Source organism: Anomaloglossus baeobatrachus, chromosome 7, assembly GCF_048569485.1.
Source record: "Anomaloglossus baeobatrachus isolate aAnoBae1 chromosome 7, aAnoBae1.hap1, whole genome shotgun sequence".
Lineage (NCBI taxonomy): Eukaryota > Metazoa > Chordata > Amphibia > Anura > Aromobatidae > Anomaloglossus > Anomaloglossus baeobatrachus.
The window spans coordinates 250,309,677-250,336,012 of NC_134359.1; the positions used below are offsets into that span (position 1 = coordinate 250,309,677).

Genomic DNA, 26,336 nt, shown 5'->3' on the forward strand with positions numbered 1-26,336 from the left:
TTAATGGCAATGTTCACTGATAAAAAAATGCAGAAAAACGCAGTGATCAAAAACGCAGCAAAACGCAGCCAAAAACGCACCAAAACGCGGTAAAAATGCACGCGTTTTTTCCATGCGTTTTTTAAAGATGCTGCGTTTCTGTGCGGTTTTAGCGCTAAAAAACGCAGCGTCAAACAAACGCAGTGTGTGCACATAGCCTAAGACTGTGGACCCTGTGCTCACCCTGACCCTGGAGGTACTCTTGATGGTAGGGAAGTCCAGGTCACCACTCTAGGCCCTGTCTCCTGTACGGCCCTGTCTTAATACCTCTCCCCAAACCACCAACCCCAGGATGGGCAGGAAACCAAGTAACAACCTCCCAAAGTAACAGACAAGGAATAGAACTGAGACACACTCACCACAGAGGAGAGACAAAACGACACCGGAGGGAATAAACCAAAAAGGGGTAGGAGTAATTCACACCAGGGAACTCTCAAACCGAGTGTCGCGGGCGGAGGAGGGGACGCTGCGCTCACCCACTGCTCGGGTCCGGCTGCTGCTGCTGCTCGGTCGGTGGCTCGAGCGGTGGGCCGGATCCCGGGGACTCGAGCGGCGCTCCTCGCCCGTGAGTGAAAGGGGGGTGGTTTGGTTTAGGGATATTGTCCGTGACGCCACCCACGGTTGTGGTGAGGTTGGGACACCACCGCTGCTCTGGACGGGGATCCCGGGAGCAGTGACAGGGAGCAGCTTGGATGTTGTTTTCTCCCCTCCGTTGGTAGGGGGGTTGGTTGTCCCGGGGCCCGGTGAGGGTTAGGGATGGCAGGCGGGTTACGGGGCCTGGTGAGGTGCAGGGTCGCGGGGGCAGTGCTGTGCCGCACGGCACGGTGGTACTCACTCAGGCAATGATCAATGCAAAGTCTCCGGTAAAACAAACGGCTGGATGGACGGGTCCCACAGACGGCTGCGGTAGCTCTCCCGGTAGGTTGATGGTGACTGCCTTTCCCTGCACCTGTGTTGTGTTACGGTTCCAATGGCTTCCCACCGGTAACCCGCTCCCCAGCTTGGATGGATGCTGAGGGAGCCCCTTTTGCCCCAGGCTCTGGCCCTGGGAACTGTAGCCTTGGCGGTGACTGTGTTTCCCTTCACAGTGTGAGCTGTTGCCTTCAATCGGGTCTTCACTGCTGGGAAACCCCGGAGGTTCGCTTCGCTAACGGATTTGACCGGTTTTACGGCGACTCCTAGCCTGGTCGGGGTCCGTAGGCCCTGCCGAATGGTGCTGGCTTCTCTTCGCTCCCCGATCCGGTACCGGCGGGCCACCGCCCGTCCCCGGTCCTTACGGTTCACTTCAATCAGCCTCTCCTGCAGACGGTCACCACCGTCTGCCAACCTTGCTGTATGTGCCCGGGCCATGCACCCGGACACGGTCAGTCTCCTCTACTACCACTTCACTTCTCCACTCCTCAAACTGATCTGACTCCTTTTCTCGCCTCCAGGTCTGTGAACTCCTCGGTGGGCGTGGCCAACCGCCTGGCGCACCCCCTGGTGTGGACATCAGCCCCTGGAGGGAGGCAACAAGGATTTGTGTTTGACCTAGATGTGCCTAGCCGGGGTGTGTTGTTGTAGTTCCTGTGACGTCCTGGCTTGTCCAGGGCGCCACACGAGCAAACAACGATTTGCTGGTCACCAAATAGAGGAATGCCATGGATACCGGGATTTCGCATCTGCAAGCAGAGACTATCTTCCGTGCTGGTACAGAAAACTACAAAGACTTAAGTAGAAGGAGACCAGCTGGAAATGGTGATTAGCAAACCTGGTTCACAAGCCAGCCACTGCTCCTGAAGTGCCAGAAGCAGAGATGAAATAACAACAGACGCCTGACAGAACAGAGCTACTTACAGAAAAAAGGTTGCTTGTTGGAAGTGTGTACGGCGTCCAAACAAGTAGTGATCCATAAACGTGGATCTGCAGGACAGGCACCACTGGACCCAGGAGGGTAAGTAATAGTTTAAGTCAGCTGGAATTATTTTATGTAGTTGCTCCTTTTTGTCTGAAAAATCATGGTAAACTTTATTTCCATTCGGTCGATGGCGATGTCTAGAGATGAGCGAACCCGAGGTTCAGCATTCGTACCAAACTTAGACTTTACCAAAAAAACAGAGTTTGGGTGCTTTATGTATGCAAAACACTTACGAGAGCATCGCTGTACTCGAGTATGATCAGTTTATCTAGAATCCAGAAGAACCCTGGAACCGAACTTCCACAGGTTCACTCATTTCTAATGATGACTGTATGGGCCTTCATGTAAAGCAAATTGTCTTAAAGGGGTATTCCCATGTGCAAGATCGTTTCCCAACATGTAGTAGGTGTAATAATATAATAATATTAGCAAATACCTCCAATTAGAAATGTAGTATAGTTCTCCTGAAAAGCTGTGTCACTTACCTCATGTGCAGGGCATTACAGTAGCTTAGGTATGGCTCAGAAGGAGGGGGCACTTGGATTTGGGAGTGCAGATTTCACTGGATTTTATTTGGGGGGTGGGAGCTGTTGCTTTACAGACTTTGTGCTACCAGTAATGTGAGAACCGCCTATATTTCCAGTGACAGATGACGGACCTGAATGGGGGCTGGGGTTTTTATTGCGGGACAATGTAACGGGGTGCCAGGGGTGCCTCGGGGGTTGTAGTCGTGGCCCCTTCTTCCATCAGGCTTACCCCCGGCTCCGCCGTCACTACTTGGACAGGGGATTGTTCTGTGGGGCAGAGTGTGGTGGAAGAGAGCATGCTGTCAGACGCAGGAAGACTTTGCAGGCGGAGATCAGTTGAACCAAACGACATGTTTATTGCACAGAGTGTTACAACAGACTCACTGCACGGATCTTGTAATACGCAGTCACACTTCCTGCCGGGAAAAGCTTTTCTTGTCGTCTCCTCTCTGAGGGGGGATGTGCCCGGCTACTCCACTTCACCTGAGCTCCCACTCCGGCTACCACAGACTTGACCCACCCAACTCTGTTTCACCATAGAGGACACTTTCTCTTTCCTTTTCCTTCGCTAGATGTCGGCTTGGCTCCCACACTCTGCCCCCGTTGCTCTTTCTCCCCTGTCCCGGACTCGACTGCCTCAAAAACCCACTTTCTTCCTTACAACACTTTCTCTCCCTCCCCCTTCTGCTGCCGGCTCCTCCTTTCTCCTGCACTGTTTCTATGGGGACAGCAGTCCCACCCGGCCACTAGGGGAAACCCATCTACACTGTACAAATGCAGTAAAACACAATTAATCATTAACATTAACAGCTTTATCTACCCCAGCGTGGGGTATCTTCAGGGGGGGAAACTGCGCCTCCTTGTAAGGGGTCCGTCCACCCCTTACATTCCTCCCCTCTTTTTGCCTTAGCCTCCCGGCAAGGCTCGCATCTGAAAAACAGAATCTTAACTAGCAAGGCAATCTTTTTATCAAACTTTAAAACCTTCATGAGAAAAGAACAACCACTGAGCGCACGAGTTCTGCGCCCGAGTCCCTCCAAGGGAGCTCCCGGTCTTTGTAGGCAGTTTGCCCGGAGGCTCTCACAGCACTCCCGGTCTTTGTAGGTGAAAACAACAGACATAAAGTCTCCATCACGGAGGGAGTCCTTGCACAGTCCGGCATCAGACTCTTCACTAAGGGGACCGGCCAGCATCTCCCGGGCCACGGTCTCGGCCAGTAACCTTTCTTGCACCGGATCTGTTTCAGGCGGCGGGGACTGTCGTCGGGTCAGGGGCGCCGGCTTTACCGGCTCCCAGAAAAATCCCCACTCATCTTCCTCAAACTCCGGGGCATGTTGCTCTCCCGGGGCCGGAACTTCTGTGGGGGCTGGAGGTCCTACCTTGACTGGCGCAACCACCTCCGGACTCTGGAGGGGTGTTCCCAGGGTTTCGCTTCCCGGCTGTAGTTGCGTCTTGTAGGTGGCCCGGACTTCAGTGGATGTTTCACCGGTCACGGCATCCCATGAAGTGACCCACGTTACTTTTGCGGGACGCTCCGGACCTCCTGGCACAGCCGGTAGCTTAATGGTAAGTGCCTCCTCAGCCACACTCTGCCTCGGGCGTCCTCTTCTCAGGCTGGTTGCCACCAGCGTGCCCGCTGCAGCTTGCTGCTTTGTCTGAGTCTCCATCTCACTCCTAGTCAGTTGCTGAGTTGGCGTCTCTTGCAGCTTTTCCTGTAATGGCGCCGGGGACAGTGGAGATACTGGGGAAGGTGGAGGCGGGCCTTCTTTTCCCGCTCTTGCATAGACTCCACCCCCAGTCTCGCACATCAAATCGACCCAGCATAAGCGACTCTTCTTTTTTTCTGCACTGCCACCCTCTTCACATGTTTTCAGTAACATCTTAGGGCCAACACCTCCCCTCTTTGGACGGCGTACTCTGTACTTCTTTTTCTTCGCCGGCCAACTCAGGGTCTTTCGTTTGGCGCCAATTCTTCGCGCGCTCGCTGTGCTCGTGAAGATGGCGGCCATCTTACCGCCATCCTGTGCCTGGTCCAACGCCTTGTTCTTCCCAATATGGAACCGGGACCCTTCGCCAATAGTCCGGATCCTGCCGACTACGCCACATGTAACGGGGTGCCAGGGGTGCCTCGGGGGTTGTAGTCGTGGCCCCTTCTTCCATCAGGCTTACCCCCGGCTCCGCCGTCACTACCGGGACAGGGGACTGTTCTGTGGGGCAGAGTGTGGTGGAAGAGAGCACGCTGTCAGACGCAGGAAGACTTTGCAGGCGGAGATCAGTTGAACCAAACGACATGTTTATTGCACAGAGTGTTACAACAGACTCACTGCACGGATCTTGTAATACGCAGTCACACTTCCTGCCGGGAAAAGCTTTTCTTGTCGTCTCCTCTCTGAGGGGGGATGTGCCCGGCTACTCCACTTCACCTGAGCTCCCACTCCGGCTACCACAGACTTGACCCACCCAACTCTGTTTCACCATAGAGGACACTTTCTCTTTCCTTTTCCTTCGCTAGATGTCGGCTTGGCTCCCACACTCTGCCCCCGTTGCTCTTTCTCCCCTGTCCCGGACTCGACTGCCTCAAAAACCCACTTTCTTCCTTACAACACTTTCTCTCCCTCCCCCTTCTGCTGCCGGCTCCTCCTTTCTCCTGCACTGTTTCTATGGGGACAGCTGTAACGGGGTGCCAGGGGTGCCTCCGGCCTTGTAGTCGTGGCCCTTGCTGACAGGCTTACCCCTGGCGTCGCCGTCACTGGGGGGACAGGAGGTGCCTTTGTGGGGCAGAGTGTGGTGGTGCAGGTGTTGTCCGGCGCACAAATACTCTTCAGGCGTGGGTCAATGCAAACAACAAACATCTTTTATTCTTCACAGTTCTTCACACTTGGCAGTAATAAAGCACAATGCTATGGCGCTTCCTTCAGCTGAGGGGGAGTCTACTATAGCGTTCCCTCAAGTGGACGACGTGCCTGACTACTTCACTTCGCCCGGCTCCCACTTCTGGCTACCCGCAGCCCGGACCCACACCGGACTGCTTCACCCTACGAGGTTCCACCTGCTCCTGTCTTCTCCGGCTCCCCTGTACTTCAGCTGCCACACTCTGCCCCTGGATGTTCCTTCTTCTTTCCTGTCCCAGAGACAACTGACTCCCTCACACACTTTCCTGCCTCCTAAACTGCCGGCTCCTCCTCCCTACTGTGGTGACAGCCGTCCCACCCGGCCACTAGAGGGTACCCTGACAACAGCATACATGAATACAATATAAAACATTTTTATTAATAACGTTTCCGGGTTAACTAGACTTCCTGGTGAGGGGTCTACCCACCCCTTACACTCCTCCCCTCTTTAACCTGAGCCTCCCGGCCAGGCTCCAATCTAAAATTACAACTGTTAAAACCACATAAAACATGTTCAATCAACTTGCGAACCTGTCCAGCGCCCGGAGGCTTAGCAGCGCTCCCGGTCTTTGGTGTGCCCGGAGGCTTAGCAGCACTCCCGGTCTTTGATGTGCCCGGAGGCTTGGCAGCGCTCCCGGTCTTTGTCGGTCACCGCAGGAACACGGAAGCTTTCTTCTCAATAACACGAAGGAGCCCCTGGCTCAGTCCAGCAAGCAGGCTCACTCCGGAATATGCAACTCAAACAACAAACTTTCTCCGGCTTAAACACGCCGGCTTCAAACAGAACAGTCCCGCCCTCCTCCGATCTCGATACTCACTCCGGGTGGAAGGCCCGTTGCCACTCAGCCCTCTGCGCCTGGATGTATTCCGAAATGGACTGCCCGGGTAGTCGGCGCAGCCGCCGGAAAGGCTCCTGACTGGTGAGTTGCTCCGCTGCTGCAGCCCCTGGCTTGGGCTCCTCAGGCTCTGACGGAGGTGAGGGGGTCGCTGCGCGGGACGGTGGCGGACTGCCCATAACAATCGTCGGGTGAGTAATAATGTTCTGGTTAATCGCCAGTACCGGCGAGGTTCCCTTCTCCGGGTCGGTACTTTGCACGGGCATGACTGCCGGAGCTACGGCTACGGTATGTCGGGGTCGGGAGGCTTCAGCCAGCACCGGTCTTCGTTGCGCTTGTCGCCGGGCCTGGTGTTCTTCCCACTCTACCTCCTGCTGCCATTGGGCAGCCTCCTGCTCAGTAGGCGTACGGTGCACCCCCACCGCAAACAAGCCCCGGCAGCCCACTTCTCTCAGGAATCGTACTTTTTCTCCCGGGTATAGGGTATGCAACCGCTGCGGGAGGCCTTCCGTATCCAAGTTGACGCGATTATAAAAGTAGTCGTCGCCGGTTTCGCCATCCCGGATGAAGCCGTACCCTTCTCTCTGGTTAAACTTGACGACCACTCCAGTGGTATACTGACGCTCAAGCTCTTCGCCGTGGGGACCCGCCATGATCTCCCGGGCGACGGTTTCAACGAGCAGCCGCTCTTGCACTGGGTCCGACTCGGGTGACGGGGATCTTCGGGTTGGTAGGGGAGACGGCAGCACCGGGTCCCAATAGAAACCCCAGTCGTCTCTCTCTAGTTTCGGGGCGTAGGTTTCTGCCGGAGTTTGGCTAGGTGCTCCAGACCCCACCGCAGCTGGCGGGGGTCTCTCTGGGCAGGGATATGGGGCTCCCAACATCCGGCTCCCCGACGGCAACTGGGCGGCGTAGGTCGCCCGGACCTCGGTTGTGGTCGCACCGGTCTCCGCGTCCCATGTTGTGAGCCACGTCACCCTACTGGCTTGCCCCGGTCCTCCGGGTACAGCCGGCAAGTAGGTAGGGAATCCCTCCGCAGACACCACCTGCTTCAGACGGCTCTCGTCCAATTTCTCCATGTTCTCGGCAACACTAGTACTCAGTAATGGCGTCTGGGTCAGTGGCGAGACTAGAGGAAGTGGAGGCGGGCTCACTTTTCCCGCTCTTGAGGATACTCCACCCTTAGCCTCGCACCACAGCTCGACCCCTCCGCGACGGCACTTCTTTCTTCTTACAACGCCGCCCACTGTACATGTCTCTGTTCGTGCCCTGGGACCGGCACCTCCCCTCTTTGGGCGGAGTACTCCGAACTTCTTTTTCGGCACCGGCCAGCCCCAGGCTCTTCTTTTGGCGCCAATGCTTCGCGCGCTTTCTGTTTCTTCACAGACGACGGCCACCTTGCCGCCATCTTGTGCCCGGTCCTTCACCTCAGGCACTGTTTCTTCTTCCCACCATGGGACTGTAAATCTTCGCTGAGAGTCCGGGTCAGGGGCCCTTGGCACCACTTGGTCTCCATCTTCTTGGAGCGGGTCCCCTTGCATATGATCCGGATCCTGCCGACTACGCCAATTGTAATGGGGTGCCAGGGGTGCCTCCGGCCTTGTAGTCGTGGCCCTTGCTGACAGGCTTACCCCTGGCGTCGCCGTCACTGGGGGGACAGGAGGTGCCTTTGTGGGGCAGAGTGTGGTGGTGCAGGTGTTGTCCGGCGCACAAATACTCTTCAGGCGTGGGTCAATGCAAACAACAAACATCTTTTATTCTTCACAGTTCTTCACACTTGGCAGTAATAAAGCACAATGCTATGGCGCTTCCTTCAGCTGAGGGGGAGTCTACTATAGCGTTCCCTCAAGTGGACGACGTGCCTGACTACTTCACTTCGCCCGGCTCCCACTTCTGGCTACCCGCAGCCCGGACCCACACCGGACTGCTTCACCCTACGAGGTTCCGCCTGCTCCTGTCTTCTCCGGCTCCCCTGTACTTCAGCTGCCACACTCTGCCCCTGGATGTTCCTTCTTCTTTCCTGTCCCAGAGACAACTGACTCCCTCACACACTTTCCTGCCTCCTAAACTGCCGGCTCCTCCTCCCTACTGTGGTGACAGCCGTCCCACCCGGCCACTAGAGGGTACCCTGACAACAGCATACATGAATACAATATAAAACATTTTTATTAATAACGTTTCCGGGTTAACTAGACTTCCTGGTGAGGGGTCTACCCACCCCTTACACTGCCGTCCCACCCGGCCACTAGGGGAAACCCATCTACACTGTACAAATGCAGTAAAACACAATTAATCATTAACATTAACAGCTTTATCTACCCCAGCGTGGGGTATCTTCAGGGGGGGAAACTGCGCCTCCTTGTAAGGGGTCCGTCCACCCCTTACAACAAGATAAGGATTTTATTTGTAACATTTTAAAGTACAGAACATATTTTGATCCCCTTTTAGTATAAGGCTGGGATCAGATTCTTGTGTTCTGCGCTGAGCACTTAAGTTGGGGTTTCCATGTAAATCCCCCAAAAATGCAATTCAGATGAAACCCAAGACGGAACCACTTACTATAATGAGGTAGATGGAGACACTTTGGATTATGTTTGGCCTCTGTTTGGGTGGTATTCATCGTTTTAGGCATGCACAAGACTGTGGTCGTTGTGCACTAAGAAGACGTCTAAAATGATGGGACACTGTCGAAACAGAGACCAGACGGAGTGAAAAGTGACTGCATCTGCCTCATTATAGTGAGTGGTTCCAGAGGGGGAATTCAGACCAGGAATCTACCAGGCCACCCTACCCAAATTACACCAGGATCTAACAGGCCACCCTACCCAAATTATACCAGGATCTAACAGGCCACACTACCCAAATTATACTAGGATCTAACAGGCCACCCTACCCAAATTATACCAGGATCTAACAGGCCACCCTACCCAAATTATACTAGGATCTAACAGGCCACCTTACCCAAATTATACTAGGATCTAACAGGTCATCCTACCAAAATTATAGCAGGATCTAACAGGCCACACCAACCCAAATTATACTAGGATCTAACAGGCCACCCTACCCAAATTATACTAGGATCTACCAGGCCACCCTACCCAAATTATACCAGGATCTAACAGGCCACCCTACCCAAATTATACTAGGATCTAACAGGCCACCTTACCCAAATTATACTAGGATCTAACAGGCCGCCCTACCCAAATTATACCAGGATCTAACAGGCCACCCTACCCAAATTATACTAGGATCTAACAGGCCACCCTACCCAAATTATACTAGGATCTACCAGGCCACCCTACCCAAATTATACCAGGATCTAACAAGCCACCCTACCCAAATTATACCAGGATCTAACTGGCCACCCGACCCAAATTATACCAGGATCTAACAGGCCACCCTACCCAAATTATACTAGGATCTAACAGGCCACCCTACCCAAATTATACCAGGATCTAACAGGCCACCCTACCCAAATTATACCAGGATCTAACTGGCCACCTGACCCAAATTACACCAGGATCTAAAAGGCCACCCTACCCAAATTATACCAGGATCTAACAGGCCACCCTACCCAAATTATACCAGGATCTAACAGGCCACCCTACCCAAATTATACCAGGATCTAAATGGCTACCCGACCCAAATTATGATGATGATGGTCATGATGATCTCAGAGTACCAAAACAAAGATTGGCACCCGCAATTGCGATCGTAGGGGGCTGATCCTGTCAAAGGGGGTCTTTTAATCCTCTTTTAACAGCTTAGGTACCACTATCATAACTGATAGCGTATACTAGCAGATAGGAAGCGGTTAGCATGGCTGCTGTCCGGTGGTCTTAGAATACTCTCTGCGCCGGGCTGCTGAATCGGGTCCAGTGACTAGTTTTGCATCATCTTTAGTTACAAGCTGATAAAGGAGTTGACTTACATATAATTTTGGCTAATGACTGGATATCCATTTTAATGCATTTTAAAGAACTGTATTTGTTTGCCATGTGCACAACTCTCCTCACAATCTTACCACATGCCAATCTAAAACTTGTCTTTCACAGTCTTATGATTTCTGCTAAAAAGATTTATTTTAAAGTCATGGAGGAAAGTGTTAGCACCTTTGAAACTGCTCCGGAAACTGAAGTATTTTCTCAGAAAATTATTGCAATTACATGTTTATTTCCTTTGTGTGTATTGGAACAACACAAAAATAAACAGAGAAAAAAAGGTAATTTTGGGGAAACAACTTTGTTTCCAGAATGTGATGCTCAATAAAATTCACCTGTGGCAAGTAACAGGTATGGGCAATATGAAAATCACACCTGAAACCAGATAAAAAGGGGAGAAGTTGACTTAACCTTTGTACTATGTTTTCCACACTAAGCATGGAGAACAGAAAGAGAAGAGAACTGTTTGAGGACTAGAGAACCAAAATTGGAGAAAATATCAACAATCGCAAGGTTACAAGTCTATTTCTAGAGATCATGATGCTCCTTGATCCACAGTGCACAGCAAAATCAAGAGGTTTATGACCAATGGCACTGTAGCTAAACTCCTTGGATGTGGATTGCAGAGGAAAATTGATGACAGGTTGTGATGCAGGATAGTCCGGATGGTGATAGGCAGCCCCAATCAAATTTCAAAGAAATTCAAGCTGTCCTGCAGGCTCAAGGGGCATCATTGTCAGCGCAAACTATCCGTCCACATTTGAATGAAATTAAATGCTATGGCAAGAGACCCAGGAAGACCCCACTACTGACACAGAGACATCAAAAAGCTAGACGGCAGTTTGCCAAAATGTAAATTAGAAAGCCAAAATCCTTTTGGGAAAGTGTTTTGTAGACAGATGAGACCAAGACAGAGCTTTTTAGTAAAGCACATCATTCTACTGTTTACAAAAAATGGAATGAGGCCTACAAAGAAAAGAATACAGTACCTACAGTCAAATATGGTGGAGGCACAAAGATGTTTTAGGGCTATTTTACTGCCTCTAGCACTGGGTTTCCTGACTGTGTGCAAGGTATCATGAAATCTGAATTGTCACAATGTAGTGCCTAGTGTCAGAAAGCTGGGAATGTGTCCTAGGTCACAGAACAATGAATCCAAACATACTTCAAGAAGCCCCTAGAAATGGATTGAAACAAAATACTGGAGAGTTCTGAAGTGGCAGCAATGTGTTTGGATCTAAATCCCATTGAACACCTATAGAGAGATCTTAAAGTTGCTGCTGGGAGAAGACGCCTTTAAATATGGGAGACCTGGAGCAGTTTATAAAGAAGAGTCCGAAATTCCAGTTTACAGGTGTAAGAAGTTTGTGGATGGTTATAGGAAGCGACTGATTGCAGTTATTTATTCCAAAGTGTATGCAACCAAATATTAAGTTAAGGATGCCAACAATTTTGGAATTTTTTTGTGAAATTATGTCCAATTTGCCTTTTATTCTCGTTTTTTTGTGTGTATACCAAAACCTGTAATTGCAATAATTTTGAGAGAGAAATTCTTCACTTTCTGGAACAATTTGAAGGTACCAACATTTTCAGCCATGCCTGTATATATCTATTTATACTGCTCTTATTTTAGTATTTAATTTAATGCAGGCAAGGTCAGTACAGCACTTTTCTAATACTGGAGAACTAGTGCACTGCGCATTAGTCAAAGAAGAGAACATGATTTATTAGCACTTATAATTCTCAGGATTGGATACAGGATGGATATATTCTAGTTGTAGCTCTATAGTAAAGTATTTTCTTTTTCCAAAGAGATAAAGTTAATAATTGGAGTAAGATGCATAAATTCAACAGAATACAAGTAACTTACTTTCGCCTTTGCAGGGTAGATCTTCTGCGTTAAAGGAACAGTTTCCATCTCGGAGCTGATAATTCCAGTGATCTCCAAATTATCGCTAAACTCCAACTTTGCAATCCCCTCAAAGCATTTCTTCAGGTGAGGTTGTACTCGTAAGGGGTCTTTCGTTTCAGACAGGATTTCAAGGAGCTCATCATTGGAGAGGAAAAAAAACCTTATTGAAGTAAATACAAAAACAATTAAAAAAAAATCCTAAAGTAGTAATTATTCTAACTGGATTATTCCTTTATATTCTAAACTAGCTGTAGTATCCACCATTGCCCGGGATAGTAACTTTCTCTCTCCCACTCTCCTTCTCTTTTGTCTGTTTGTCTCCCTCTCTGTCTGCCTCTCTGTCTGTCTCTCTGTCTGCCTCTCTGTCTGCCTCTCTAGCCATCTCGCTCTATCCATCTCGCTCTGTCTGTCTCTCTCCCTGTCTGCCTCTATGTCTGCCTGTCTCTCTCTCCATCTCTCTGTTTCTCTCTGGTTGTCTTTCTTCCTGTCTGCCTGTCTCCCTCTCTATCTCTCTCTATCTTTGTCTGTTTCTCTCTGTCTCTTTCTCCCTGTCTGCCTCTCTCTCTGTTCCTCTCTCTCTATTTGTCTATGTGTCTGTTTTTCTGTCTCTCTGTCTGCCTCTCTCTCTATCCGTCTCTCTAGACATCTGTCTGTCTATCTCTGTCTGTCTCTTTCTATCTCTCTGTCTATCTCTCTCTATCCGTCTCTCTGTCTCTGTCTGTCTCTCTGTGTCTCTCTCTATCTGTCTGTCTCTCTCTATCCGTCTCTCTCTCTCTTTGTATCTGTCTGTATCTCTCTGTCTGCCTCTGTCTGCCTGTGTCTGACTGTCTCGCTCTGTCTCTCTCTATCCATCTCTCCACCGATATATTACCTCACACATAAGCTTCTTATGCCAAGAATGTCCTTCGTTGCCTATAGCAACCAATCACAGCTCCTAATAATGACCTGTAGCTCCCAGCTCCATTCACTTTAATATAAGCAGGTTTTTTTTTGCAAATAGCTGTAAAGCGTGGGGTTAAATTTTCCCCTCAAAACATAGTCTATGACGTCCCTTGAGTCACATGAGGCGTCTATGCAAAATTTCGTGATTGTAAATGCAACGGTGCAGATTCCTTTAGCAGACATACAAACACACACACACACACACACATATACATACACACACACACACACATATACATACACACACACACAGCTTTATATATTAGATAGATGTTGGATGGTTAACTATGTATTTCTACACACATAATCCATCGATGGATGGGTGAATGTAACATTACAGCTGTCATTACTAAAATTAAATTTTAGGAAATTGTAGTATCATATGAATCCTGTTGACTTTGCCTAACATTTAGTGGCACTATCCCCAGGGTGACACTTTCTTTACCCCCTTGGTTTGCATGACTATATGTTTTTTTGTGTTATGTGTTGTTATCCACAGGATGGTTGCTATTGGTTGGAAGGTCTACTGATCTCCAGGAAAAAGGTTCCCGATTTCCCAATGTAATAAAACAGGAAATCACGATCCTTCTTCATGCAAAGTATATGGTATTGGTAGAAATTACCTAGTGTAGCGCTTAACGATTTTTATCGGTATTATAGTCAATGAATGCGCTACTGCAGCTCTGTTCAAGTACCTTGGTTCTCAGTGGAGGTCCGAGGTGTGAGACCCTCAATAATTGGTTACTTGTGGATAGACGAAAAATAGTAATTGTGGGAGAATCCCAATATTCTGCTATTTGGGGAAACTGGTTCTCCTTGCAAAGATCCAATTAGTATAAAGAGTCTTACAGCCAAAAAATAGACTTGGTGCCATACGTTTCACAGGATCAGGCCAATTAATAATTCTGTCACTGCTGTATGAGTAGCTTAAAAACCATATCTTACCTGATGGCATCTACGGCACGTTATTGGATTAGCCGAACTGGTCCGACAACACGTGCATCATGCCTCAACAATGACATTGCATCAGACTGGCTAATCATAAGAGGAGCCGGGTATACCATCAGGTAAGAGGTAAAGCCTGGAAACATGAAACACCCATATACAGCTATTTTAGAGTTCTAGCTCCTAGTTAGTAAAGAGTAGGGCACGGTCACGTACACACTCCTCAGCACGTGGTATGGAGTGCACCTGCAAGTGTTAAATTTATCTCCTCTCACTCAATCCAGAACTCAACCTCTGTTATAGGCTATAAATTGAGAATAAATTACACCCCGATACCCGTCTACACACCCTGGAGCTACACAACACACGCTACCACCACTCATCAAACACAAGGGGTGCTGAGTCCCCAAAATATACAACTGTCTAACAATCCACCAGGGGACACAATCTCTATAAGGCTATGGATTCTTTAGAGAATACAAGGAACAAACTTATTAAAGTTTTAAGATTTAATATAAAAAATTTAGTGCTTACAAGAAAGTTTTAAAAAGGGAAAAAATGAAAAATAAGCAAAAACAGTTATAAATAAAAAGGGAAAAATAACAGAAATACCTAACTGTTCCAGTCTAAAGTGATCTTCTGTTTCCTTGGAGGGAGGAGAAAAGGAATTATGGATCACAATCGGCCTGTCACAGACATCTTCCGCTATTAGGAGACTTGTGACAGGTTTGGGCCCTGAGTGTTTTTCTTTTTTTTGTGAGATCCTGGTGTTTTTCTTTCCTTTGATGTATTAAGGGTTAATGTCAGTTTTGTTGCCAGCAGCTTTATAGCAGTCCATGTCAGGTGCAGCCACTCTTTTACCACACCAACCACCTTCAAATAGTGGCAATACCCATCAACCTGTGCTGTTGATAGAATCCATTCTATCCTGGTCATCTAGATGGAAAGAGCTGCTGGGGTTCTGACCTGAGCCCATCCATCTGCTTCCTCGGAGTGTGGCTGCAGCCATGGAGTTGGTGTTGGTATCCTTTTTCCCCCTGTTTATCTTCCTACCCTTCACGTTGTATTAGTGCAGCGGTGGGACTAGTGTTCCTCGCCGGCCAGCTCACTAGCCAGGGTTAATTGCAAGGCCTGTTAGGGTTCAAGGTATCCTGCTCGGCGACAGTTTGAAAGAACCTGTAGAAACAGCCACATGGATACAGATAAACCAATGCCACCCCTCTACCGTTGTACATTTCCCTTACAGGCACTACAAGTAACTGGTCCACCTTGAAGTAGGGGAAGGTTTTGCATCACAAAGTACCAGGCCATTAGTCACAGTCATCTCATTTAAAGTTAATGTGATCCAATTCTTTACCCATTTTTCACTATCGTTCTTGAAGTTGCAGGACTCTTCTAAGTTACACTCTTTTTTTGCCAAATGTTCTCCTTTACTTTTCTTAATATAGTGAATATATAGCAGCTTGTTTTCTTCCAAATCAGTCTGCCGGCTGTACTTTGCACACAGTGTATGCAAATGATTCTCTGCAGTATAAATGTACTCTTGCACTCAGCGTAAAATTCCCAATGTGAAAACACTTCATTTGAAATGCAAAAAAAATGCACTCTCAGCATAATCTCCAAATAACGCTCCATGGGGTAATTGGAGAAATTATGACATACTGATCTATCTATACAAATGCACGTATTTCTAAGTCCACAAATTATTTATTCTCACCCTGCTTTCATAGCTTTGCCTTAAAAGGTGCACACTGTGATGGTATTTATATGGAGTCTATAAAATATATTATGGGTCTATCAGCATCCGGTTTGTCGCCTGTGGTACCTTTGTGATACACCATATGTTCTTCTAAAAGCAATGATTAAAGAGGAACATGCGTCCTTAAAAGGAATCTCCAGAGCTTATTTTAAATGAAAAAGGGACAGGTGTGAGACATGTAAGAACTGACAGTCTGCTCTCTTGATCTACACGTAAGCAGATTCTCAGGGAGATCTATGTCTGTCCTCATTTACCTATAAGAAAACATTTCTCTGGAATAAGACATTGGATTGCAGATATCAAAGTATCATTTTATTCGGGTTTCTATGACCTCCATATGCCCATATAGATGGCTTAGGATGGCTGATCCTACTGAAAGATTCTCTTATAGGGCTTACTCCACTAGATAATTTATCACCTATTCCAAGAACAGGGATGCTGGTATAATAAGCCGATTGTTATGGCTATATGCCGGAGAAGTCCTCCTTCTCGGGTCAGAGTCAGGGTGCCTCCTGTTTCTCCGCTGCCCAAGACCCATTCTGCGGGTTCTGCGCCACCTCGGCGCCGTTCTCAGTGTTTGGCCCAATCCTCCGCTGTGTTACTGGTGGCTGTTTAGCCGCCAGAGACTAAAGGCCGCTTTACACACAACGGCATTGCGAGCCATTTCGTTAGCGATGTGACACGTCCAGATCGTTGCTACAAGTTGCCAAGATCGCTCATAGGTCGTTTTGTAGCAGTCACACGTACCCATCTCACAAATGACGCTACATCGTTCAGCAATATATTGTTTGACCAAGGCGGTCGTGTGGACACCGTCACACAGCATTCCCAACGATTCCGGCAACGACAGAGGCGTATAATTGTCCATAGCATACACCCTGGCGTGACACCAATCAGAGCGGAGGAGGCGTGGAGCATTGCTCGTAACGACACGCCCACGTCGCTGATGACGGACGCACTAACGATGTTGTTCGTCGTTGGCAGGGTGTCAAACATAGCAATATGTCTGCTGCGTTTGCAACGACGAACAAAATTTTGAAAATGAACGGCGTGTCAACGATCAACGATTTTCGCTAGTTTTGCGATCGTTCGGAGTCGCTCATAGGTGTCACACGCAATGACGTTGCTAATGATGACGGAAGTGCATCACAAAAACTGTGACCCCCGACGACATGTCGTCAGATAGTGACGTCGTTGCGTGTGACACCTACGAGCGAATCTGAACGATCGTAAAACTAGCGAAAATCGTTGATCGTTGACACGTCATTCATTTTCAAAATATTGTTTGTCGTTGCGAATGCAGGAGACATATTGCTACATTTGACACCCTGCCAACGACGAACAACATCGCTAGTGTGTCCGTCTTCAGCGATGTGGGCGTGTCGTTACGAGCAATGCTCCACGCCTCCTCAACTCTGATTGGTATCACGCCAGCGTGTATGCTATGGACAATTATACGCTTCTGCCTTTGCTGGAATTGTTGGGAGGAATGCTGTGTGACGGTGTCCACATGACCGCCTTGGTCAAACAATATATCGCTGAATGATGTAGTGTCGTTTGTGAGATGGGTACGTGTGACCGCTAAAAAACGACCTATGAGCAATCTCGGCAAATCGTAGCAACGATTTGGGTGTGTCACATCGCTAACAAAATCACTATCAATATCGTTATGTGTAAAGCGGCCTTAAGGGTAGGATTCCATTTGCGAGAGACTCGAGCGTATCTGGCATCGCATCACCCGGGACAGCCTGCCTCTTTCCTGTCGAGAGCGTCTCAGCTGCATAGAAATAGATGCAACTGACTCGCTCCTGTCGGGAGAGAGGCAGGCCGTCTCGGGGGATGCGATGCCAGATACGCTCGAGTCTCTCGCAAGTGGAATCCTACTGTAAGTCTCACTCTTTGTCCACTGCGTACGCACGTGATGTGGCATCTTCGGATTGGCTGTTGGACGCCAGCTATGCTGATTGGGCATGAGCGGAGACTAGGTGGGGCTTTGGTTACATATGGACGCCGCTGACGTCGGATGGCTCTCAGTCTTTTCTTGCCTTGTGGCATGACATGAGGGTCTGTTAGGCAGGTCTCTTACAATCATCTATTCAATAATTCTGGCGGGCTCGCTTTGCTCACTCCGCTACAGAGTAATACTTGCGGGTAACGGCACTGGTTAAGCGTGTTGGTTACCGCAGTACTCCTTATATATACCAGCAGTGATAGTGCTGGGGTTACCACTGCTATCTCTAAGCCGGTCTCATCTCTACTGTGTAATAGCGCAGGTATTGCGTTCTGTTACCTAATTGCCTTTTATTTTACTAGGCAGCAGCGCTGATTAAGCGATCTGCTGACCTGCAGCTCATTATTTGTGGTAGGTGCTACAGCACTCGCATGCTTAGTGTGGCTCTGCTGCACTTTTACTAGTATTTTCTAATAGGTGCTCAGTTGTCAACCCCGCTGTGGTCGCCTTGACCCCACGGTTATTCGTACTAAAATGAGTGTAATAATAACACTGCCCGTTTTGTGCTCTATTCAGTTGAATCGAATTATACTGACGTCTGTAGTTGTCCGTCCAGCTCTCTGGGCCCTTAACATCTATATCCACCCATATCACGGTGGACCCCGGGTTTCGCTTAGAATTGTATGTCTCCAACCCCTTAACACCGATTTACGGGGGAAAATCATTCTGGGGAATGTAATTAAGGCAAAAGCCTATTTTTTTGTCAAGACACCTCCATCCCAAAAAATCTAAAATATCCTTTAGGCTACATGCGCACGCTGGTTTTTTTGTCACATTTTTGTCGCGTTTTTTGGTGCAGTTTTGTTGTCAGAACTTTCTGACATTTGACTTCCCAGCAAAGTCTATGAGTCAGGTTTGCTGTGCGCAGGTTGCAGTTTATTTGTCAGCCTTTTTTGTTTTTTTCTAAAGTTTGTGACAAAAAAGAAGCAGCGTGTTCATTCTTTCTTGAGTTTTTGTCAACATTTGTCACCCATTGAAATCAATGAGGGAATCAAAAACGCAAGGAAAAACGCATGGTTACAAATTGGTGTGTTTGGCCTGCATTTCGCATGTGTTTTACCTGCAGTATTGTCAACAAAAACGCAGCTCACCAACTTAGTTTCAGAATGACAAAATCAATGCTGGAGTGATTTGGCATGTCGGTGTCCATGTGTCGGTGTCCGTGTGTCAGTGTCGGTGTCTGTGTCTCCCTCTCTCTCTCCAAACAGTACATACTCACAGATCGCCGGCTGTCACACTGCTACGGCGGCCTCTCATCTTCTTCCGAACCCGATCTTTAGCCTCATACATATTGACTCCTCCCCCCATCTGTGATTGGTTTCAGTCAGACAGCGGTCACTCAGCATGGGGGCTCGTCTGACTGCAACTAATCGCAGCTGCTGTGGGCATGTCTACATCATACAGTACAACTGAAGAGACTCCCTCTGTCAGCAGTGTCGTCACTCAGACTAACCGCTGACTTCAGCTGGGACCGCAAACACCTGAGTGATGGCACCGCTATTCATGAAGCTCACTTCAGTCACTCAGGTAGTTTGCTCTCAAACCACCTGAGTGACTGAAGTGAACTGCACGACCAGCGGTGCAGTCACACAGGTAATTGCGCACCACCTGTGAGCGCAAATCAGGCCGCGACTGAAGTGAGCCGCAGCTGGAAGACTCACGTGAGTGATGGCACCGCCAACCACACCACTCACTTTAGCAGTGGCCTGAACCTCACAGCAGTGAATCCGTGATGTCACTGTTGCGACACACGCCGTACTGCGGGACCCATAACTGTGACGTCAGGGGTTCACTGCAGTTCATTCTGATCGCTGCAGCTCTGTCCACACTCACGGCTGGCAGTCATGCTGTATGGCCGCTCGCTGTGACAGGACAGGGATGTAGCAGCGCTGAATCGCCGAGGGACCTCGTGTGGATTACTACGGACCTGGAAGGTTGTTTTGGTGGTTAATAAAGTGGTGAAACAGGGGGCTTATTTTTTATTTCAAATAAAGGATTTCTTGGCTGTTTGTGTTTATTTACTTTCATTTACAGATTAGTGATGTGGGGTGTCTCATAGACGCCTGACATCACCAACCTAGAGCTTAGTGGCAGCTATGGGCTGCCAATAACCCCTTATTACCCCGATTGCTACCGCACCAGGACAATCGGGAAGAGCTCTCTCTGACAAGGTGCAGTTTTGGTTGCAGTTTGTGTGCAGAAAAAACTGCAGTGTGCGCATGTAGCCTTATGCAGCAAAATGGTACCAATAAAAAGAAAAGCTTGGTACACAAAAAGCAATCTATCATTGATGGGAAAAATAATAGTTCTGAGAAAATGGTGATAGAAGACAATTTTATTTTTTTTTACAAAATCACTTAAAGTAGCTAAAATAATTAGAGAAAAAAACTATATAAGTTTAGTGTCTCAGTAATACTGTAGTACTGACCTAGAGAATCATGTTACTAGGTAATGTTTACCCCACAATGAACTCTGCAAACACAAAACTCAAAAAAACAAATAGCAGACTTGTGTTTATTTCCGCCATTACACCTCACTAGAATTTTCTCCCCTCCCCCTTTTTTAGCACATTAGATAAACTTACAACTTAGTTTTGCAAAAAACAGCCTTTATATAACAATGTTGATAGAAAAAAAAGTTACGGATCATGAAAGAAGAGATAAAATAGCAAAAATAAAAATTGGCTGTGTCCTAAAAGGTTCACTTAGGGGCGTAACGAAAGCGGTCGCAGAGATCGCGACTGCAACTGGGCCCGGCAGGGTTCCACTCTTATCTGTGCGAGAGGAGCTACGCTGTTCAGTAGTAGACCACGCAGCCGCTATGGGGCCCGTGAGTCAGGAGGGCCTGGTGACAACGGCGGCATCGGGCTCCCTCAACCTCGGGCCATTGCACAAAATAATGATGAAGGATGAAGCGTAGCGCTCCGCTCCATCCATAATCATTCTCCCCCTGTGCCTGCGCTCAACATCTCAGTGCAGCAGAGCACGGTGATATCACTACAACGTGCTGCTGAGCTGAGACTGCAGAACACGGGACACTGACCGGGGGAACGAGGAGTGGTGAGGACTTGTTTATTTTTTTTAATCAGTGAGTACACAGTGGACAGAGCCTATGGGGTGTATTAAGCGGTATGGGGCTGCATAATACAATATGAAAGACACCTTATACATTGACTTTGGGGTGTATTATATGGTATGGGGGCTGCATAATATAATATGAAGTGCTATGGGGCTGCATTATAAAACATGGAGGACTATGGGGTTGCATTATAATATATGGAGACCTATGGGTGTGCATAAACAGTATGAGTGCTGCATAATACAATATGAAGAACTATGGGGGCTGCATTAAAATATATGAAGGGTTATGTGGGACCCATTACACCATATGGAAGACTATGTGGGGGCTATTATAGTATTTGGAGAGCTATATGTGAGGGGGACAAAGATAAAAGCATGGAATGGGAAAGTTTTGTGCTGAGGGAAAGAGGATCTTTCCCATGCTCTGCTATACATCTTTCCCTCAGTACCCAGCTTTCCCATGCTCGGATGTCACAGGAAAGCTGGGTGCTGAGGGAAACACCACGGTTACTTACCGGTAGCCGGTTTTTCCAGAACCCATGACAGCACCCTTATATTACGCTGTCATGGGTGAGGGGAAAATACATATATCAGAGCATGGGAAAGGTGCATGCTGAGGACAAGATGGATATGAGAACATAGGAAAGCTGGGTGTTAATAGAAAAAGGGATTTCAGATCATGGGAAACATGAGTGCTGAAGGAAAGAGCCAAGTGTCAGTGACACTATCCCATACCCTGAGTGTATGAGCCGCTTGCAGTGTTTGGACAATGCACACTGGGTGTAAAAATAGTGTGATTGGATGTAGTGTGTACAAAAAACAAATATTGAAAAATCCCACCCACTTGCCCCCGGAAGTGATCTGTTTATGGCTGGCTGTATGTGGGCGAAGACCCAAACTGCCCAATTAGTGACTAATTTGGACTAGTTCAGGTTAAGTCCAACTGCCAAACCAAACTTTCTGTAAAGTCTGGCTGCACCTGTGGCGCCTCTGAGGCTCGGTCGCCACAGTGTATTGCATCTGACTTAAGGTGCAATGCTCATCTGGGTAAGAAGAGATTAATCACTGGTGTTTTTCACTTATACAACATCCAGTGAGTGAGTCAGACAGTTCCACGACTAAGCAAGCCAGCCAGACTGGGAAATTCCCGGTTACCAGGGCAACAGCCACTTTGAGTCATCAAGAAGGTGGGGGCTGCACTGAGTAAGTAAGGAACACACAACCATTTTCTAGTCAGAAAGGTCTGAGACTCTGAAGAACACGGTTGCAAGAAAGAGTGCTTGAGAGCTTCTCTTGCTAGAACCGGGCAGACTGGAAGAGGGCGAGAGGCAACCGGTGGAGATGGTGAGACAGAGGAGAACATGGTAGCTGGAGGTCGAGCCTAACCATTCCTACAGTGCTGCGCTGACAGGGTGCAGAAGCCCTAGGGCAGATCAGACTCTATGTTGTCTTCCAGAATCTGCAGGGGATGGGGATTTCAAGAATCATCGCCCACTACCTAATTTCCCAGAGCACAGTGATACATAGGATCTGGGGTCGAGATTGCAGCCAGGCCCCACGGCGAGGATCCGCGCCACCTGCATACAAGACGGGACTCTTAACAGAGACACAGGGGTCCCCAAGCTGCTTCAAGCCACGGGGATGCACAACCAAGCACAAGGAAGGGTGGTCTCACACTCCACAGACACCTGTGATTGTCTCTGATTTACCCGGGACCAGCTGAGGCCCATGACGGCGAAGAGTGGCACCTCTGGGGCATCTTACGAACTGTGAGTAAAGAGAACTTTGAACCGCAGCCCCCTGTGTCGTCCCTGTCTTCGCGTCGGCACTCCCGTGGACTACTGCCATAATATTGTATATTACTAGGGCTGGGAACAGACATTAGTTAAACCACTCCGAAGGTGAAATAGATAAAAAAACCTTTAAAAAAACCCAACTGGAATGGTTCGTTAATGGCCTATCCTTAGCACAGGCCATCAACAGTAAATCTGTTGGGGTCAATTTCGGATCTCGCAACGTCCCAGCAGATTAGCTGCTTCCATATGAATATATATAAGAAATTCAATGGTGTTATATGATCTCTATAAGAGCAGATAAATCGTATATATATATCAGCTTTATAATAAAAATAAGATCAATGGCATATTGATCCTTACGGTACAACCAGAAGTGTCTGCATGGAAAGAAACATATCAAATGTTTGATAACTCTTATAGAAAAAAAGTATTTACCTTGGAAAAAATAATCTTTTCTTTTCCAAATAAGAATTCAATCCCTTCTGAATGTCTTCCAAGAGGATATTGGATTCCTGAAGCCTTTCTAACATGTTTGGCTGTTTGGTTGCGATAAGCACTCTGGTATCTTTAACCTGATAAACATTAAGGAGCTGGAGTTAGGAGAGGCTTCATTATAGAGGCTGTATTATGTCATGAATGCCCGTCATATCTATCACCACGCATTGCACGCCAACTTGGCCCTCGGAAGATTAATTGCTTGGGAGCACAAGAAAAGCAGAGTGGGAATATAGTGAATGGATATAGATCTGCAAAATCAAGACAAACATCAAGAACTTTAGTTCACAAGAAATGATGAATCTTCTATTGACCCTGTAAAGAACATAGGAAAAATGTAAAAAAATAATAGCTGAAAAGATGGAAAAAAAAGTAATGGGACACACGTCTTAATGAATTCAGATTTTTTGCTCATCATTACTACTGCAACCAGTGTATAACATCCAGCCCTATCACCCCCAGTGTATAACATCCAGCCCCATCACCCCCAGTGTATAACATCCGGCCCCATCACCCCCAGTGTATAACATCCGGCCCCATCACCCCCAGTGTATAACATCCGGCCCCATCACCCCCAGTGTATAACATCTGGCCCCATCACCCCCAGTGTATAACATCCGTCCCCATCACCCCCAGTGTGTAACATCCGGCCCTATCACCCCCAGTGTATAACATCCGGCCCAATCACCCCCAGTGTATAACATCCGGCCCCATCACCCCCAGTGTATAACATCCGGCCCCATCACCCCCAGTGTATAACATCCGTCCCCATCACCCCCAGTGTGTAACATCCGGCCCTATCACCCCCAGTGTATAACATCCGGCCCAATCACCCCCAGTGTATAACATCCGGCCCCATCACCCCCAGTGTATAACATCCGGCCCAATCACCCCCAGTGTATAACATCCAGCCCCATCACCCCCAGTGTATAACATCCGGCCCCTCACCCCCAGTGTATAACATCCGGCCCAATCACCCCCAGTGTATAACATCCGGCCCAATCACCCCCAGTGTATAACATCCGGCCCCATCACCCCCAGTGTATAACATCCGGCTCCATCACCCCCAGTGTATAACATCCGTCCCCATCACCCCCAGTGTATAACATCCGGCCCTATCACCCCCAGTGTATAACATCCGTCCCCATCACCCCCAGTGTATAACATCCGGCCCAATCACCCCCAGTGTATAAGATCCGGCCCAATCACCCCCAGTGTATAACATCCGGCCCCTTCACCCCCGGTGTATAACATCCGGCCCCATCACCCCCAGTGTATAACATCCGGCCCCATCACCCCCAGTGTATAACATCCGGCCCCATCACCCCCAGTGTATAACATCCGGCCCAATCACCCCCAGTGTATAACATCCATCCCTATCACCCCCGGTGTATAACATCCGGCCCTATCACCCCCAGTGTATAACATCCGTCCCCATCACCCCCAGTGTATAACATCCGGCCCTATCACCCCCAGTGTATAACATCCGTCCCCATCACCCCCAGTGTATAACATCCGGCCCAATCACCCACAGTGTATAACATCCGGCCCCATCACCCCCAGTGTATAACATCCGGCCCCTCACCCCCAGTGTATAACATCCGGCCCCTCACCCCCAGTGTATAACATCCGTCCCCATCACCCCCAGTGTATAACATCCGGCCCCATCACCCCCAGTGTATAACATCCGGCCCCATCACCCACAGTGTATAACATCTGGCCCAATCACCCCCAGTGTATAACATCCGGCCCAATCACCCCCAGTGTATAACATCCGGCCCAATCACCCCCAGTGTATAACATCCGGCCCAATCACCCCCAGTGTATAACATCCGGCCCCATCACCCTCAGTGTATAACATCCGGCCCCATCACCCTCAGTGTTTAACATCCGGCCCCATTACCCTCAGTGTATAACATCCGGCCCCATCACCCCCAGTGTATAACATCCGGCCCAATCACCCCCAGTGTTTAACATCCGGCCCCATCATCCCCAGTGTATAACATCTGGCCCAATCACCCCCAGTGTATAACATCCGGCCCCATCACCCCCAGTGTATAACATCCGGCCCAATCACCCCCAGTGTATAACATCCAGCCCCATCACCCCCAATATAAAATATTCAGCCCGTCGCTGCCCAGTGTATAAGATCCGACCCCTCACTCTGGTGTATAACATCCAGCCTCTCATCCCCCACTGTATAATATCCAGCCTCTCGTCACCCGGTGTATAATATCCAGCCTCTCGTCACCCGGTGTATAATATCCAGCCCCTCATCCCCCACTGTATAACATCCGGCCCCTCGTCCTCCAGCGTATAACATCGGGCCCCTCGTCCCCCACTATATAACATCTAGCCCCTCATCCCCCAGTGTATAACATCTGGCCCCTCACCCCCAGTGTATAAGATTCAATCCCTTATTCTGGTGTATAACATCCAGCCCCTCACCCCGCAGGTGTATAACATCTCGCCACTTGCCCCGCCGGTGTATAACATCCCTCCCATTTCCCCTTCCCCCAGTGTATAACATTTGGCCCCTCACCCCTCTGGGCTATACCAGTGGTTGGATCAGAGGATATAGAATAATTATTATATCCCACCACAACGTACACATTATAACTCTGATGAGCATGGAAAAGCTACTGATGACCTATTACAAGGATGGGTCACCAATATCATTATGAACAACCCCTTTAAGGACGTGACTGAAGAAGTCAGCCGGGGACTACAAATACAATTATGTTACTGTATCTATTTAGGCTTTGATACTTATTATCATTGTGATGTGTCCGCACATACACCATCCTACCTTTATAGTTCTTGATGTACCGTTCTACTTTTATACTTAGTAGATTGTAATTTCTGTTTATGATTTTCTTCTTGACATCAGTACTAGGGATGATCGAATACTACGATTATTCGGCTTCGCAAATATTTTCCAAATACCTCGCCGCTATTCGACTATTCGCAAATATTCGATCTGCAATGTAAGTCTACAGGAAACCTGAATAACAGCTATTTGGAACTATTCGGGCTTCCCATAGACTTACATTGCGCATCGGATAGTGGCGAGGTATTCGGAAAATATTCGTGAAGCCGAATAATCTAAGTATTCGATCGTCCCTAATCAGTACAAATGTGATTACTTTCTCAGATGGGCAATACAAGGCTAACATGCTAGTAGTAAGCATCTGAATTTATAGCAAATGTTCCCTTCCTCTGTGTTTTAGCAGGCGGTCCTCTGTCCTCTGTCCTCTGCCCTCTG

At 48.4% G+C, this 26,336-nt stretch overlaps 1 protein-coding gene across 1 annotated transcript in view; it reads right to left on the minus strand.

Annotated features, from left to right (window-relative positions):
- Positions 1-26,336, minus strand: part of DNAH3 (dynein axonemal heavy chain 3) — a 594,186-nt gene that overhangs the window by 346,924 nt on the left and 220,926 nt on the right. Inside the window, exons 23-24 of the mRNA XM_075319752.1 lie at positions 23,012-23,148; positions 12,002-12,203 (exon numbers count right to left, since the gene is read on the minus strand). Coding sequence (XP_075175867.1) covers positions 12,002-12,203; positions 23,012-23,148 — 339 coding nt within the window. The remainder of the gene's footprint in view (positions 1-12,001; positions 12,204-23,011; positions 23,149-26,336) is intronic.